General features: G+C 36.6%; 2 protein-coding genes across 4 annotated transcripts; one reads left to right on the plus strand and one right to left on the minus strand.

The window, feature by feature from the left end:
• Positions 1–670: 670 nt before the first annotated feature.
• LOC127877752 (replication factor C subunit 3-like) lies at positions 671–16,220 on the minus strand. Its single transcript, XM_052423960.1, has 8 exons — positions 16,061–16,220; positions 12,700–12,905; positions 11,946–12,043; positions 11,217–11,398; positions 9,224–9,360; positions 5,427–5,525; positions 4,463–4,532; positions 671–2,397 (listed from the first exon to the last, which is right to left on the minus strand). Exons 1-8 carry the CDS (start codon positions 16,145–16,147, stop codon positions 2,209–2,211), a joined length of 1,068 nt encoding a protein of 355 aa, XP_052279920.1. The 5' UTR covers positions 16,148–16,220; the 3' UTR covers positions 671–2,208.
• A 302-nt stretch (positions 16,221–16,522) lies between these two features.
• Positions 16,523–17,909, plus strand: LOC127877751 (serine/arginine-rich splicing factor 4-like). 3 transcript variants are annotated; one of them, XM_052423958.1, is made up of 2 exons: positions 16,523–16,873; positions 16,982–17,909. In XM_052423958.1, the coding sequence occupies exons 1-2, from the start codon at positions 16,539–16,541 to the stop codon at positions 17,859–17,861; spliced, it is 1,215 nt and encodes a 404-aa protein (XP_052279918.1). In that variant the 5' UTR covers positions 16,523–16,538; the 3' UTR covers positions 17,862–17,909. The 3 variants fall into 3 exon arrangements, with proteins under 3 accessions (XP_052279918.1, XP_052279919.1, XP_052279917.1); XM_052423959.1 differs by having other exon boundaries at positions 16,523–16,762; XM_052423957.1 differs by having other exon boundaries at positions 16,523–17,909.
• The last annotated feature ends 363 nt before the right edge of the window (positions 17,910–18,272 follow it).

Here is an 18,272-nt window from a genome sequence, read left to right on the forward strand (position 1 = left end):
ATTCCAACCAAGTTTCACCAGGATTAAGTCATAAATGTGGCTTCTATAGTGGTCAAAATGAGGTTTGGCCTGGGGTCGTATTCTAGAAGCATCTTAAGTTAAATTATATTTTTTTCCTTAAATTGGGAAATTTTCATAAGTGTTTAATTTCATATTGCAATAGATTGACATCAAGATATACATTTAAATAACATCATTATGCCAATGTTATTTTAGGAAAACCATAAAAAAACATGTGTTTTCTTATTTAGTAAAGAAATACAAAACATTGTAATTTTGAACTTAAGTGAAATTATTTAAGAATTGACTAAAGATGTTTCTGGAATACCACCCCTGGTGAACTCTTTTTTGGATGGGACCAAGATTCAAACTAAGCCTAGTGTCGATATAAACATTCTTACCCGATATTAACATTCTTACCCGATATAAACATTCTTACCCGATATAAACATTATTACCCGGCATAAACATTCTTACCCGATATAAACATTCTTACCCGATATAAACATTCTTACCCGATATAAACATTCTTACCCGATATAAACATTCTTACCCGATATAAACATTCTTACCCGATATAAACATTCTTACCCGGTTTCAGAAGTCATTTTCAGGTTTCTAAGAAATGCTTCTAAAACCGACAACTTACAGCAAAGCAAACACATAAATGTTTTATTTAAGTTTTAATAATTTACATGGTAAACATAGTTTTTCATTCCGGTACACACAAAAATCAAGAAAATCAATTCCATTGCATAAAATCAAGCTGGAGTTCACAAAAAGTAACAAGGTACAATACACAAACAATGAAGCACATATGTTCAAGAGATGTTTTGGACATTTAACAAAGATGTGAGATTTTTTTAACATATTTATGGCCTCAGTAGCTGAACACATTAAGGCATTAAACCTTGAAAGCCGAATGTGACAATCCACATTATTTGGCGATTTAGATTGTGCATATGGCTCTCATCATACAAAAATGGGTCTTATGCCATTTGCAGCTATCGTAGGTCCAGACCAGCCAGCACTTTTAAGCAGTCTGGTTTGGAGGTACACTGTCTTTTTCCTTTTGTCTTTATTCAGCCTCGGAAAAACCTTAAATTTATATTTTATGGACAAAGATGCTTTGCTCCTTTTCCTTTTTCAGGCGCAAATGAGAACCTGTAGTATGAATTTAAAAAAATGTGCTGAAATGTATTAGATTGCATTTTTATATCACATAAATTAAAAAATCTATGTATTGGTTTTAGGTTTGGTTAATTTGAAGTAGAAAATGCCAGTTATGTTTAAGCATGGCATCCTATGCAAGCGCGAAGAAGAAACATGAAAATATATCGTAATACATAACGTAAATAAAGTTTAACTATTTTGCGTTATTAAGCGTTGTTCATTGTTCCTATTTTGAATATGAAATTCGGAAAAAAGAACCAGATTAATCTCCATCTTGTTTTGATGTTATTTAATACTACATGGCCATGTGTGTTTTTTAATGGACGTACCATTTCCATCATAAAACAAGTATTTAGAATGGCCAGTGCCTGTCGATATAAATAAGTTTAAGATTGATCTAATAAATGACTTTTATGTTTAAGGATTGCTATTTACGCGTAAAAAAATCATTAATAAATGCGGCATATTAAGTTCAAACCACGGGTGGTTAATGTGTGGCTATGATATTAATTAGTGAAAACATCATTTTGAATGATAAATTATCATATTATAACGAAAAATCAACTTTTCTGAAAAAAAAAATGCCACTATCAAATATATAGAATCTATATAACAAGGTATCCAACTCGAAATCATCCTAAAACGGGATGCATCGTTTTGAACATCCATTACTTCATACATTAGACAGCTGTTAATTAATATATTGCATAAGACTGATTTTTGCATGATGCGGGACATATGTCACAGCACAATATATGCTAGAGACACATTGTAGCTTTAAGTGTAAAGCGACTTAATGCACATCTATAACTTGATTGAATTTAGTTCCTTGTATGGGTCTTTATCCAACTAAGAGAACACATTGTTTATTGACTACATCTTAATTAACAGGAAGAAGGATCTGTTTATCAAGTGTGCATATAATTATCTGCTTGTTTTGAACACATTAACTGGTGTAAATGGTACATGATTATGATAAGCATCACATTTTGTTACTTAACAGTAACAACAGCGTGTATTCCTGGAGTCTTTTCCTCAGAAAATATCAGCTATTCCTTCCTCCAAGAATCGTTTATAAATAGCCATAAACTTTGCGACAAAAGCCTCCAGGTGGTATATGGCTTTCTGCCCCATCTGCAGCCTGTGTTCATAGTAGGCTGCTGTTTGGATCACCTCTGTCTTCAACTCCCCGTCACAACTGTTGATCACGTTCTGAAGAAGTCCCTGTCAAATAAACAGCAATAACATTATTCAATGGTTACATATACAAACAAAATTTACAACTGTTTAACTTATTTTCTTAAGTTGTGCTACCAATAGTATTTCATTTTCCATAAGGTTTGAAACAAGACCCAATTTGATAACATGGAAAACGAACTTGATGTTATGGTGCAACATTTTATGTTGGATAACAGGAATATCATTGACACTGAGTGATGCTACTCAGTGATGCCTTTTATTATGTAAGGATTAATTTTAGTGAAAATAAATATTTATTAAGGGGCCTATAACTCCCTAAAAACTCACTGAAGCAGACTAACATGACAATTTGCACATGTCCACCCTGTAACAATGCTCTACACAAAATGTCATCAACATCGGATCATAAGTTCATGTGACATGACATAGATATGTATATTGCATTACCATAATTAATCAGTTTTTGGTTTCTTAAAAATAATATAAAAATGTATCTAAAAATGTGTCTGAAAATATAGATACCTAAAAATATTCCTCAAATTCAGTGTCTGAAAAGTTAATGAAATCCTAACAAGAAACCTATTGCATTGAATATGATGTCAGATATTTCCCCTTTACAATGTTCCTTTCCAAATAGTATAGAACAAGAGATGTGTTTGTCAGAAACACAATGCCGCTTTGAAGCCATTTATTTGACTTTTGACCTTGAAGGATGACCTTGACCTTTCACCACTCACTCAAAATGTGCAGCTCCATGAGATACACATGCATGCCAAATATCAAGTTGCTATCTTCAATAATGCAAAAGTTATTGCACAACTTTAACTAAGGTTAAAGTTTTGGGACACACACGATGAATGAATGAATGACAGACAGACAGGTCAAAAACAATATGCCCCCTATCTTTCAATCCAGGGGCATAAAAATGATAGCGCATGCTTATAAAAGACCACTGTCTCAGTATTTATCATGAAACACATATACATATGGGCCTTTCATTTTAACTAAAATAAACTGTGCAAATAATTATTTAATTGTTAAATCTTATATCATATTTAACACATTAAATGGGCTTTAACAAATTTGTCACAGTTCACATTTTGAGCAGAAGATGATATAGATAATTGAATCGTTAATAGTCACTCATTTACAAAATAGTAAGTTACACAAGCAACATTCATCAGAATATCACAATTGTTACTAACTGACAATAAATTGTTCCTCCAATGATACAAAACAAAAGATAAAATATAGGCGGAATTCAATCATTCCTTTCTAGAATCACTTCATCTTCATGCTAGCAGGTGGAACTATTGTAAACTGTCCACTGAATTCTCTCAATTACCTACTACTTTATACTACTGTATCCGTAAAAAACAAAAATACAAGTTGATCTGATATAATTCAACTGTCTGAGAAATGACTCTTAAATTGAGCATAAAAATCATGAAAATATTTATTTTGGCTAAACATGAGGTTGTCAGCATACTAAGAGTTTCCCAAAACTAAGAGTAAATGCGGAACTTAATTTGTTTTGTTTGTTTTTTGCCAAACAACCAACACTTTTCCTGGATTAGCTACTTTAAAGTGTGCATATACTTATTGGATTAATAGACAGAGAAAATCGTTAGACAGGAACTACCTGACAATAATGCACATTTCTACCTTATAGAGATGTTGCATATTAACATTGTTGATTGTTGCCTTAGATTTTGTAAGGAAACGAAAATTTTGACAGAAGGAAGAAACAGGCAAACATGGATATAATTGTTGGTTAAATTAGTTTCAGACCCACACAAACTAAATTCCATCCAATAAGAATTCAGACTACCAGACAAACAGCAACTATTCAGACTACCAGACAAACAGCAACTATTCAGACTACCAGACAAACAGCAACTATTCAGACTACCAGACAAACAGCAACTATTCAGACTAACAGACAAACAGCAACTATATGTTATCCCTTTTGGACAATACAAAATGAGTTTGCTTGAATTGAACCTTACTTCAATAAAGACTGACAATGATGTACACAGGCAAACTAGATTGCACACGTGAACACAGTTCAAAGTTCATGTGTCTGTACCTTCATAATGACGTCGGCAGGTATGCAGTGTGTCAACAGCTCATACAGCCTGCCTCGAACTTCAAACAGTCTGAAATACAAAAAATACATTGGCAAACTTGAGAAAACCAAGGATTCAATTTCAAGTCCACCTGCGTCTCCACAACTTCATTATGACAGGACTCATTTATGTTTGAGATGCTTTGTCTGTAAATTTCTTATAAGTTAATTATTACTGGTCACTACATTCAAAAGAGGGTGGAGTGATTGTTGTTTTACTCATTGAAAAAGATTTTTTTTTCGACAAAACAGACAAAGTTTGCAAAATATTGCTACATCTTTTAATCAAATTAAACCAAAATATTTCTACATTGTCAAGACCAAACACCCCAGTAATTGTAGTAATGAGTATTCCATTATTCAGCCACCTAAGACGGATATGAATAATTATTAAAAGTGATATCAATCTCTAGTACAAACATCCAAATTGAGGTTTCCAAATTCTAGCTATATATAGATGTACACTTAAAATCTCATACATTCATAGTAGTACCTAAACCCAAAATATATTTCACTCTTGTAACAGATAAAACCTACAACAAACAAATTAAACGCAAGCCAAAATAAAATTATCATTAATGAGTCCTGCAAATATCACCAGAAGCTCAGATTAAAAATAATGCAATTAAGTGTTGCTCTGGGAAAACAGGGCTTAATGCATGTGTGTAAAGTGTCTCACATTAGCCTATGCAGTCAGCACAGGCTAATAAGGAACGACACTTTCTGCTTTTATTGTATCTTTCAATAACGAAAGTCTCTTTATAGCAAAGATAAAGTTAATATGGAAAGTGATATAAATGATAAGCCTGTGCATACTGCACAGGCTAATCTGGGCCGACACTTAACATACATGCAGAAAGACCTATTTTGCCAGAGCGTGGCTGGATTGGAATGTCTAAGCGGCCTGGTGTTCTGTGATACCCACCTCTTAGGGCTCTGTTGCTGGACTATCATGTGGGCAGTCTCTCTCAGGTAGACCTCCCAGTCTGGTTCACTGACCGCCTGGTCACCACTGAACGGGTACCTGCAAACAGTCCTCATATAAGAACAGGGAACGTAAGATCGGAATTAATTGAATAGCCTTGAGCTATGATTTTTGGACAAATGTTTAAAACAAACAAAAGGGCAACGGGCCCTAATGTGCACACCTCAGACCTCAAAATTAGGCAATTAATGTGGCCTCTGAATAGTCGACAAGGTAAAATGTTGACGACTAACAACAAACAAAAGATTATCAAAACCGGCAAAGTCGTTGAATTGATATCCCCCGCCAATATGCTTCTGGACACTCATACCAAGTTTCAATGAAATCTGCCAAAGCAATTCCAAGATATGACTCTGGACACACAAAAAGCATTTGTTCAAGATTGAAAGGGCCATAACTCTGTTATTATCAGATGGTGTACAATGCCATTTGGCGTGCATCATCCTATTATCCATATATATACTCAAACCAAGTTTCAATGAAATCCGCCAAAGCACTTCCAAGATATTGCTCCGGACGGACAATGCCAAAACAATATCCCTCCGTGGGGATATGGCGGGGGATAAAAACTCACATAGAGGGTGTTGTGCTCAGCTCAGCTAATGAAAGGCGTTAAGCCAACTAGAAAAGTTTGGATTCTTAATCTCATAGCTTTAACCAAAAATTCATTTTATATACTGGTATGAAATTGAAACAAGAGGCCCATGAGGGCCTGAATCGCTCTACTGCTATAAACACTGTGCAAGTTTGGAAAGAATAAGATGGAATCTGTGTACTTAATCGCGCAAACAAGGAGAATTTTCTCAACTTCAAGGGGAGATTATTGTGTACTTATTTCTCGGAAACTGCTCATATTCAATAGGGTTCAAGTCCTCATTGATATAAAGATACTGTGCAAATTTGGAAATAATTGGATGAAAACTGTGTAATTAATTGCGTAAACAAGCGGGATTTCAAACTTTTCTCATATTCAAGGGGAAGTCATTCTGGACTTATTGCTTCGATATTGCTCTTTTTAAACAAGGGCTGTTTTCATAACATGCATGCCCCCCATATGGACTGTCAGTTGTAGTGGCAGCCATTGAGTGAAAACGTTTTTGTCACTGTGACCTTGACCTTTGACCTAGTGACCTGAAAATCAATAGGGGTCATCTACTAGTCATGATGAATGTACCTGTGAAGTTTCATGATCCTAGGTCTAATTATTCTTGATTTATCATCAGGAAACCATTTTACTGTTTAGAGTCACTGTGACCTTGACCTTTGACTTAGTGACCTGAAAATAAATAGGGGTCATCTGCCAGTCATTATCAATGTACCTATTAAGTTTTATGATCCTAGGCGTACGCATTCTTGAGTTATCATCCGGAAACCATTTTACTGTTTCGTGTCACTGTGACCTTGACCTTTGACCTAGAGACCTGAAAATCAATAGGGGTCATCTGTCAGTCATTATCAATGTACCTATGAAGTTTCATGATCCTAGGCGTAAGCATTCTTGAGTTATCATCCTGAAACCATTTTACTGTTTCGAGTCACTGTGACCTTGACCTTTGACCTAGTGACCTGAAAATCATCTGCCAGTCATGATCAATGTTCCTATGAAGTTTCATGATCCCAGGCGTAAGCATTCTTGAGTTATCATCCGGAAACTATTTTACTGTTTTGAGTCACTGTGACCTTGACCTTTGACCTAGTGATCTGAAAATCAATAGGGATTATCTGCCAGTCATGATCAATGTACCCAGAGCTCCAGATAAGGATTTGTGAAATAAGTAATGGTACTGCCACTGACAGAAAGAAAAGGAGTAACGCTTAGAATCAATTAGTACCTGTACTACCATATCCAAAAATACAGGTAGTACTGTACTACCCGTGTTCAAGGATATTGAAGGGTGTATACTAGTAACTGACTTAAGAGAAACATTTGCAGCAATTATAATAAATATATATAGCTTCTTAAACAGTTACTGTATTAGGTTTTCCATTCTGAATTATGATGCAAATACAACTACACATTTCTTCATTTTTCTTGACAAGAAAACATAAGCCAACTCGTAAGCTAAGTAAATGAACACTTATTTCACTGTCTCATCCGTTTCCCATCGTGTTTTCTAACGTTTTAAGCCACCGATGCAATCAAATTGTTAAATTTCGGGGCGACAATGTCTTTTTCTGTGTTTACAGATTTAATGTCAGGATGGTTAGAAGACACCATATGTAGTCATTATATGACAACAAAGTGTTGTTTTGAACCGCTTTCGTTTAAGCCGGCATTCCATTGCGCGCAGACATATTGTTTTATACGGATTTACAAGTTACAGGAAATCACGCGACAGAATAGACAATAATATATGAACCCAGTCTACAACTTTTCGGTAATTTAAATTAATGAAAAGCGCTGTTAGGTTAGAGACTTACAAATCACGCCGCGCTTAAGCAGACGTATCAGTACGGCCAGATTTTTTTTCGTAAATGCGCAAAATGGATATTAATGTCGTAATTACACGTCCAGTTTATAAAAATTAATGCGTAAATATTCATGAAAAAGGCGTATTTACGGCTGTACGGTCCTTATCTGGAGCTCTGATGTACCTATGAAGTTTCATTATCCAAGGCCTAAGCATTCTTGAGTTATCATCTGGAAACCACTTTACTGTTTCGAGTCACTGTGACCTTGACCTTTGACCTAGTGACCTGAATATCTATAGGGGTCATCTGCCAGTTATGATCAATGTACCTATGAAGTTTCATGATCCTAGGCCTAAGCATTCTTGAGTTATCATCCGGAAACCATTTTACTATTTCGAGTCACTGTGACCTTGACCTTTGACCTAGTGACCTCAAAATCCATAAGGGTCATCTGCCAGTCATGATCAATGTACCTATGAAATTTCATGATCCTAGGCCTAAGCGTTCTTGAGTTATCATCCGGAAACCATCTGGTGGACGGACCGACCGACGGGCCAACCGACATGTGCAAAACAATATACTCCCTCTTCTTCGAAGGGGGGCATAAAAAGGGTTTGAGTCCTCATTGATACTAAGACAATGTGCAAGTTTGCCAAGAATTGGATGAAAATTATTGACGTTATCACATAAAAAAACTGAATTTTAATTTTTTTTCTTAAATTCAAGGGGAGATAATTCTGGACTTATAACTCCGATATTGCTCATTTTCATTAGGGTTTGACTCATCATTCAGATAAAGACATTGTGCAAGTTGGGAAATGATTGGATGAAAACTGTGGACTTTATTGCGTAAACAAGCCTTATTTCACAATTTTCTCAAATTCAAGGGGTGATTATTCTGGACTTTTCACTCTGATGTAACCCATTTTCAATAGGGTTCGAGTCCTCATTAATATAAAGACACTGAACAAGTTTGAAAAGAATCGGATGAAAACTGTGGACTTATCAGGTAAACAAGAAAAAGTCTAACGCCAAACGCACGCATGGACAACGGAAACCACGCCATGACATAAGCTCTTCCGGCCTTCGGCCAGTAGAGCTAAAAATTAAACTTATTATTGATAAACTGCCTATAACTGTTTTTTATGTTTTAAAAAAAAACGGTTACAAAGTACAATTCATGTAAAAGTCATTATTATTTGTAGGACATGTTTTGTTGCTTTTGTGGCTTGAGCGGTCATATGTTGTTTTTTTTGAAAGCCAATGATGACAATGTGTGATCAACACCTGATTGTCTGCGCCTGCACAATGGCCCCACCACTTACTGTTGGACCCTGCATGCCTCACACAGAAGAAGGGCCCGGCGCATGTTACGGTTGCTCTTGTCAGCAATACGCCTTGCTAGCTCCATGGGCAGATTGAGTCCTTCCTTCTTACACACTGTCTGAAGTATCTGACACACCTGGCATAACACACCACATACTCTGTTAAGGCTTGAATATGAATTGTTTATTTAGCAATATCAAATTAAAATGATATTATGATTTCATTATTTATATTGCATCAGGGGGTGGGGGGGGGGGGTCAAATTTGAGGCCCCATTCCTAATTTCAACCAGTATATATTTTTCCCAGATTAGTAGATCTATCTAACATTTCTATTTGAAAGCTACAAACAAATATTCTTATTTGAAATGTAAGCTCATATTCCTATTCAGCTCTACGCTTTGATTTGAACCATAAAGTCATGTAAACACACTTTTATTCTCAATTTTTTAGTAGAAATACGCAAACTTAACATCTAAATATTTGAACTTTAGTCAAAACAACGTGACTCTTCACAATCAAAGGTACCCCTGCCAAAAGGGTTCGGAAATGGTGACAAAACAGAGAGCATATTTACTGCATTAAACAAAGTGAACTTCAGCTCAATATACCCCAGGAATGTAATTTCATTAATGCAGGTGTGATAATGCAATAAGTCATATAGGAAACTGCAAACTGAGCTCAATACAGTTCCTATTTAAAAGCAAATATTGAATTCCAAGGTCCCTTTATCTTAAATGCAAGAGGTTTTTAACCCTTTCCCACTCAGAAGCAAAGTGAAAATGACTATGTGCAAACAGCATAAAACCAGAACAGTCTGCGAGTTACTCACAGTCTGATCAGGTTTAATGATGTTTGCTGCTCATCAGTATCTAAGGGTTGGAGTTGAAGCCTTAAAAACTTGAATCCAGTAAGAAAGGTCTTTAATTAAATAGTACTTTCTGAGGACAACAAATGCGTCAAAATACCTATCCAAGTGGTAAAGGGTTATAACATGTTTGCCACCTTACTTGCAGTCTTTTCATCAAAATGTGAAATTGTTTTTTATTACCCCTGTGACCTTAATTTGCAAGGGGCTCTGTAAAGACTAACCAGCAAAAGTATTTGTATGAGCATCCGCGCAGTCCGGTCTGCAGCTACCCTGTCCGTTAATGAAACAAAAAAAATTGTGACTTTATAGCGGACAGTGTAGCTCCTGGCCAGACAGCAGAATTGCACAGGATGATCTGGAGCTACCCTGGTCTTATATGGCCGAATACCCATTATTGCATAATCGGCTTTTTTTATCCTAGTTCAAAGAGTTCTATGGATATAATATGGAAACTGTCTGCATGTTACAAGCCCCTGGGACCTGGACCTTTGAACTGTTAACATAAAGAACAAAATGAGTCTTTCTTTCCTCTCAAATATGCAGCCTACCAACTGAGATGATAGTCAGTCCATGCATTTTCATGCATAAAAGAAATTATCTATGACCAACCATTCACCCGACATGTACAATTCAAAACATGAATGCCCCACTTTCTTTGAAAGGGAGAATAAATATGGCCATATAAAATTTAACTGTCGATGGTAGCGTTAAATTGATCGTCCCATTATTTAAAAAAAATCAATATCCAAAGAACCCAATGAGTCACGTTCTAAGAAAACTGGGTTTAATGCTTGTGCATAAAGTGTTGTCTCAGATTCGCCTGTGCAAACTACACAGGCTAATCAGGGATGACACTTTCCACTTATACTGGAATTTTGCTGAAAAGAGACTTCCCTTAAACAAGAAAAAATACAATAAAAGGTAAAAGGGTCTTCCCTGATAACCCTGTGTTGACTGCACAGGCTAATCTGGGACGAAACTTTACGCACCTGCATTAAGTCCAGACTCTTTGGATCATTTAAATATTTAGTTCTGTCTTTGTTATGAGACTTTTATTTTAATGCTACCACAGACCGATTGTGAGTGGCTCCAATAAATGCCATTAGTCGCATTGGTGCCCACCTCGTCTGTGGAAGGTGCTGGTACCCGGATCCCGAGGCACCTGCTTCTGATGGCTGGTATCACCTTACTGGTGGAGTTGCAGCACAGGATGAGGCGACACGTAGACATGTACTTCTCCATGGTGCGACGCAGCGCATGCTGGGCATCCTTTGTGAGACGATCCACCTCTGTGAGCACCACCACTGTAGGGAGAAACGGGTAAATGACGCGCATTTAATGCAAAAGAGAAACCGTCCTTCATCAGACAGTCAGCTTCTTTTAGCAGCCATATTTGATTTAAAAAGAAAGGTGCTCAGGAGAAAGGAAAGGAACAAGAAAAGCGATTTCTACATAAATTGTGCCTGTTTTTTTGTCCTCTTCAATATTTGTGATCTCAATTCTATGTGTTTTCGGGGATGTTTAAGATAATAAATAATGGTTGTTCTAGTGTGATGTATTCAACTTCTTTCTAAAGTCTGGGAGAATCTAACTCAAATGTTCACAGCTTAAGTACCTTCATCTGTAGATGTATTGATCAAAAATAAGAATTTTGGCTGCGACAAGATTTGACTTAATTATAGCTTTATTTTTATTGTTTGTTTATGCACTATAGAACATTTAACACATCCAACACTATAAACAATGGCAAACTTTAACTGGGTTATTTAATGAGAAAATAACAGTTATTGTCAACAAGACAGTACCTTCAATTAGCGAAATCCTCTATCAATACAATGAACATGTGAGTACCTTTGAAGTCCCTCTGTGTGGAGGACTCCAGCTGGTTCACCTGGGCCACTGTCTTAATGAGCTCCTGAATAACCACACGGTCATTGTTCCCTACATCACTGAAAATATAGTGTTTTTTTTTAATTATACCAAGTTATCATTAAAATATTCAATTTTTGAAAAACCTAATTACAATACAGCAATACAGTCTGTTGAATTGCAAAATAAGCAATTAGCCATTCGGAAGGAAAATGTTAAAAAAATAACTGATTATAATATATAGTAAGCAAGCCTTTGGCGAGCTTACTAACGAATTTCCGATTTCCGAGACGAGTTTAATAATATATCACAACGAGTGTCAGATCTTTTTTATCACATGCTTTTAAATGAGCAAATTAAATAAATATTTACCCAAACATAATGATAAATCCCGAATGTTGTTTACATTTTGTGACATCACTTGACATTGCAACGTCATTTCAGCAAAATAACAAAATGCGATCAGTCAATAAACAAAAACTAAGCCAATGAAAACGCTTAAAAATGTGGTATTACACACGTGTAATATAAAACATTTGTAATGGTTGTATTACATGGGAAACAGGGTAAAGCATGTGATAAATGATCATAAAAATTCAAATAATTCACTCAATTATTTAAGGACACAGTCCTATTTAGTAGAAAACAATAGATTGCGTTGAGCATACTCTTTTATAATGCTCTAAATTGACTGAGCTTTTCACGCATTTAAGAAATTCAACTTCCTTGCCCCTACCTAGGGTTGACTTCTATGTGATAGTTGCTAGATATGGTAGATATGTCCAGCTTCTTCTTTGATGGCGTGGTGAAGCTGTGCTGCTCTATGCGCAGTTTCTCCACCCCAGACCCATACAGCTCTTTTAAGATGCACATGATGCGGGTCTTCTTGCCCGCACCAGACGGTCCGTACACCAGCAAGTGTGGAAAATCCCCACCTGCCACCTGCAAACAGATACCAATACAAATATTGTCAAGCTATTGTCTTTATTTAATACATCCACTAAAGAGACCATCAAACCTTGCCTAACTTTATAGTGGACAGGGTAACTCAGATGACCAGATGGGGCAAAATGCGCAGGCTGGTCTAGAGCCACGCTGGCCTCATGGTATAGTACCCATTTTTGCATGCAGAGGCCCTCATTTGGTATTTGATTTTACCTGCATTGCCTGCTTTGCACATGTTCAATTGGAAAACGTCTGTCCAATAAATTACTGTCCACTTTACTTTTGAAAAATGGCAAACTATTTTGTTTATAAAATTCTTAAACACATTAATTGTCAACATTGTCCCGAATATTTTTATTTCAATTCTTGGTTATAAATATACTGAAAAGCGGTATTAATCCACTTATCTATACAGAAGTTTATAAAAAATTATGCATGTTTTGGAAAAAAGATGCAAGTGGGTTTTTTCGTTCCAATTGGGTACCAGTAAACAGCCCCATTCCCAAAGAAAAAGTATATATTTTTCCCAAATGGGACCTTAAAATTACACATTGGAGGAAAAAAAATACAAAAATTTACAACTCAACGTTCATCTTCCAGCTTTACTGGTCGTGTACGTAATTCCGGCCTGTATGTAAAAAATCGACCACCTGTGTTTAATAATTTTCATGATCTAAAGACACATATTTTGATTATTTTTTTAACAATCAACTTGAAAACCAACCCTACTCTCAATATTTTGCGATTTAAAGACGCATATCACTGTAAAAGTCTGCATTGAAATGTCTAAAAAATACGACGAAATATTTCTCACATGGGAAAAGTGACGTCATCATCCATAGCAAAAATTATATTCATATAAGAAACAAATATATTTGATAAAATTATTATTATTTATTTCTGATAAACTTTTAATAAGGTATTTTCAATTAATTGTATAAAACCTACATTTAAAACATAAAAATCAGGACCTAAATATAAACTTTTAGTATATTAATTACCTCCCTTGATTAGAATATTAATAGGTTACACGTTGCAAAATTAAATACAAGGGTTTACTAAAAATCGACACTAAAGTCAAATTTTTAGACAAAATGTTTTTACTTCCTTAGCTATGTTAGAAAAATTTGATAAAAACTATTAAAAATAAATATTTTTTTATGAATTTGCAGTTCCCCATTAACAGAGCCTGTTTATATTTATTAAAATAGGTAGGGGGAGTAACTGGTATAATAATGTCGCATATATTTTAAGTTTCAAGTCAAAAAATTTTGTTTGTGTAAACCTTTATTAATACTCTTAAAATGAGGACATTTGTCTAAAGATATTGCTTTGTAATTGTACCTGCAGATTAAACTGAAAAGTGGCTGATTTTTTAGGTACAATAGCCCTACGAAAATTGATAGTTAATATGTCATTAATTTCTGTTGATAAAAGTAACATACACTTATCTAATTCTATTGAAATGCTCATGCTATGGGTGTTTTGAACCCAGGATTATATATGTGAAGTTTAGTTTCAACCAGTTGCCTTACACAAAAGATTTTGTTAAAATAGTCCCAAAAGTGGCCGGAATTACGTACACGACCAGTATACGTTGAACCTTAGTAAATCTACGTTGAAAACACTAAGTTCTATTCTCAATTTTAAAGTATTTGTGAACAACACAACAACAACACTAATTTTCAAATTTTAGTCAAAAGGCTATAATTTTTCCCAATCCAAAGGGACCTGGCCAAATTCCCAAAATGTTAAAAATAAAACACTGGACACCATGACAACACAACAATATATGAGCTTTGAACTGTTTTAAAATGTAGTTTGTTTGTAACAGGAGTTTGTGGCTTGGATCCTGACATCCATGTTTTATTGGAGTAACAGTGTTACATGACATTCAAGAAAGGACTAGTGTAATAAGGGATTTGAAATAAAACAAAGAATAATATTTAATATGTTCATTCTTTATTTACATACATTTTTTGCTGGGAATTCTAAGATGCATGTAGATTACATAACACTTCAGAACAACTTCGAAAAACAGTTCTTACAGCTGAACTTGAACAGCAGGCCAATAAAGAAAAACAAAAACACTAGTGCAAAGATTTTAACAAATTTACTTAACAGGTCATCTTTTTTCTATTGATAGCTTCGAAATTACGAAATGACCGACTCTTGGTTTATCCTCCATATGATTGTGATGAACCTGTTATTAACGCAATAAAAAAAGCAAACTATGAATTCTTTGTTTGTTCATTTCTTATAGTTGTTGTCTAACACCTTCCATTATTCGTAAAACTTGCAATAGGAAGCATCACACTTTGAAGCGTTTAATAACTTTAGCATTTGTCACAGTTATTTTACTGAGAAGGGGTAGAACCATTGAGGTAGATAATTGAACTGTTAATTGGCACTACCCCTGGTAATTGTCATAACGCTTATGCTATTGGGCGAAACCATAGTTTAATACCGGTTCACAAGGTTATTTACCCAATTAGGCAAATGAAATGGTCCGTTGCCCTCAGGCATGCACCTGCCATGTTTTATGAGGTTAATCTGGTTGTAAAACCCCAAGATCGAAGTGTCATTAGATATCGAATAAAGGACCGAAATTTGGTAAAATAGCGCTGTAAAATATACTGTCCCAAAACTTAGAGACATTAGTTATGGACGAAAACTCGTGTGTCCGAATATTAAGAGTCACGAAAAAATAATTATTTTTGCTAAAAAAGGGGTGTCCGAAAACTTAGCGTGTCCGAAAACATAGAAAAATTACAGTAAACCTTAATTGCAATATAAAATGACTACTCTTGCCCATCCATTATGTCACTGTTAATAAAGTATAAATCTTTTGCCTATGAAAAATGTCCACTGTCTATGAAATGTGTAAAGTTTTTATAGCCGCATAGACTGTGAAAAGGAAAGTAAGTTTTTGCTAATATTAAAAGTAAATAAAGTTTCTATAAAATTTTAGAAATTAGTTTATTTCAGCAAATTCTAAACAGATAATTCATTGATATCACAATTATAAATGGCGCGGCGAAATGCTTTACTGGAAACGAAACAGCAATTTGGTACGAACACGCATTGTACGAATAAAAACAAAGTTTGAACTAAAAGTAAATCCAAATACGCGCATAAAATATGCATGTTACCAATTTCTTTAAGTGTTGTGCTTGTTCTTTGTGGTAGTCTAGTTTATTTAATGAAGTCGGTCTATGTTTATCCACCCAGAGACTCATTTTCCGAAGATAGTGTTTTGTTGTGTTACTAATGTATTTCGCGGACTTTTATCGATGACTTCAAGGGTTACGTCCCTTTTTCAGAGCGCTATTAGTCAAATCGGTGTGCAAGAATCTTAGGACTATTTGGGTCGAGGTTTGGTGGGTGCAAGAGAGGGTTTTGCTGCTTATGTCGCAATTTTAGATAATAATCATATTATTAATTCACACTTAATGATGGTTAAGCATGTTGAAAATAATCACTTATATGGTAAAACGCAATCGTCATGATGGAAATAAACGCTACAAGCGTCGTTTTTGACGTCAATAGTGTGTTTCCTCTCCGGTCCGCGCCCGTCATATAAAAAGGCCGTTTCGAAAAAATAGGCATTTTTTTATTTTTTTTTCTACGATGCCCGGTAGTAAGTCTAGGTCGCGATCGAGGTCAAAGTCGAGGAGCAAGTCTCCTGCGACTGCGGCAAAGGCAGCGTCTCCGAAGCGGAAGTCGAACTCGAGGAGTAAATCTCCCAAGCCTGCGAGCAAAACCAGAAAGCGCAGCAGGTCCAGGAGTAAATCCGCAAAGCGTTCAAAACGCAGGAGGTCGGCTTCGAAGAAACGCAGTAAGTCCAGGAAGAGGTCCGCTTCAAAGAAACGCAGTAAGTCTAAGAAACGATCTGCTTCAAAGAAGCGCAGCAAGTCCAGGCGAAGGCGCAGCAAGTCCAAGAAGCGCAGCAAGTCCAAGAAGAGGTCCGCTTCAAAGAAACGCAGTAAGTCCAGGAAGAGGTCCGCTTCAAAGAAACGCAGTAGGTCCAAGAAGAGGTCCGCTTCCAAGAAGCGCAGTAAGTCCAAGAAGAGGTCCGCTTCAAAGAAACGCAGTAAGTCCAGGAAGAGGTCCGCTTCAAAGAAACGCAGTAGGTCCAAGAAGAGGTCCGCTTCCAAGAAGCGCAGCAAGTCCAAGAAACGATCCGCTTCCAAAAAACGAAGCAAATCTGGACGTAGACGAAGCAAGTCCAAGAAAAGGTCCGGGTCAAAGAAACGAAGCAAGTCCAAGAAAAGGTCGGCTTCAAAGAAACGCAGCAAGTCTAGGCGAAGGAGAAGCAAGTCTAAGAAGAGGTCTGCGTCAAAGAAACGCAGCAAGTCTAGGCGTAGGAGAAGCAAGACCAAGAAGGCTTCAAAGAAACGCAGCAAGTCCAAGAAGAGGTCTGGCTCAAAGAAAAGGAAGAGCAGATCCAGGCGCAGGAAGAGCCAGAAGCGCAGCAAGTCTGGAAAACGCAGGAGCAGGTCCAGAAGGCGTCGTACTGGCAAGGTGGGTGCCGTAATGAAGATGGTGGCACATGCCATCGCCGCAAACGGTACCAAGAAGGGCGCTTCCCCGCAGGCAATCCGCAAGTACGTGGCTGCGCACAGCAAACTGACAGGCGGGTTCCTGAACTTCGTGGTGAGGCGTGTCATCGCCGCTGGTGTGAAGAACGGCATGTTGACCAAGAGTGGTTCAGGCTTCAAGCTCAAGAAAGCCACAAAGGGGAAGAGGCGTGCCAGGAAGGCCAGCAAGCGCGGTGCACGTAGGAGGAAGGCACCCAAAAAGGCCGGAAAGAAGGCAAAGAAGACCGTGAAGAAGGCCAAGAAGACAAAGAAGGCCAAGAAGGCGAGAAAGAGTCGCCGTCGCGTGAGGCGCGCCTCCCCAAAGGCCGCTAGGAAATCCATGCGCAGAGCCTCCCGTCGAAGGCATCATTAAGCTGTACAGACACAGCTAGACAAAACGGCCCTTTTTAGGGCCCCAAGAAGTTCGAGAGAACTATCTTGAAATTGTCATACTTTTTTTCCCATAAAGTGGAAAACTACTAGTATGTTGCATCCACACTAATTTAATTGATTCGTATTTTGCAACGGGTTTTTTGCTACTGATGCTACTGATTGTTGGCTAAATTTATAAAAAAAATCCTTTGCGCGTTATTTTCAAACACACACTTTGAGCGATTTTTATGAAAAGAACCGGTGCTGTTATCGCTAAAGTATCATTGTAACGACTTAGATTGAAACATAACGCAGAAAAAAAATACTCTTGTAATTATGTAATATTAAAGCACCGACGATTACCGACATAATTACATCGGGCTGGTAGGTTTAAGTTTGGGGAATCGAAGGG

This window comes from Dreissena polymorpha, chromosome 4 (genome assembly GCF_020536995.1).
Source record: "Dreissena polymorpha isolate Duluth1 chromosome 4, UMN_Dpol_1.0, whole genome shotgun sequence".
NCBI lineage: Eukaryota > Metazoa > Mollusca > Bivalvia > Myida > Dreissenidae > Dreissena > Dreissena polymorpha.

Coding starts and splice junctions, on each gene's coding strand:
- LOC127877751 (XM_052423957.1), top strand. CDS start 16,539: ATGCCCGGTAGTAAGTCTAGGTCGCGATCGAGGTCAAAGTCGAGGAGC.
- LOC127877752 (XM_052423960.1), bottom strand. CDS start 16,147: ATGAGTCTCTGGGTGGATAAACATAGACCGACTTCATTAAATAAACTA. Junction 11,399..11,945: donor CACACAGAGGGACTTCAAAG/GTACTCACATGT, acceptor TTCTCCCTACAG/TGGTGGTGCTCACAGAGGTG. Junction 2,398..4,462: donor CTGCCGACGTCATTATGAAG/GTACAGACACAT, acceptor TTTATTTGACAG/GGACTTCTTCAGAACGTGAT.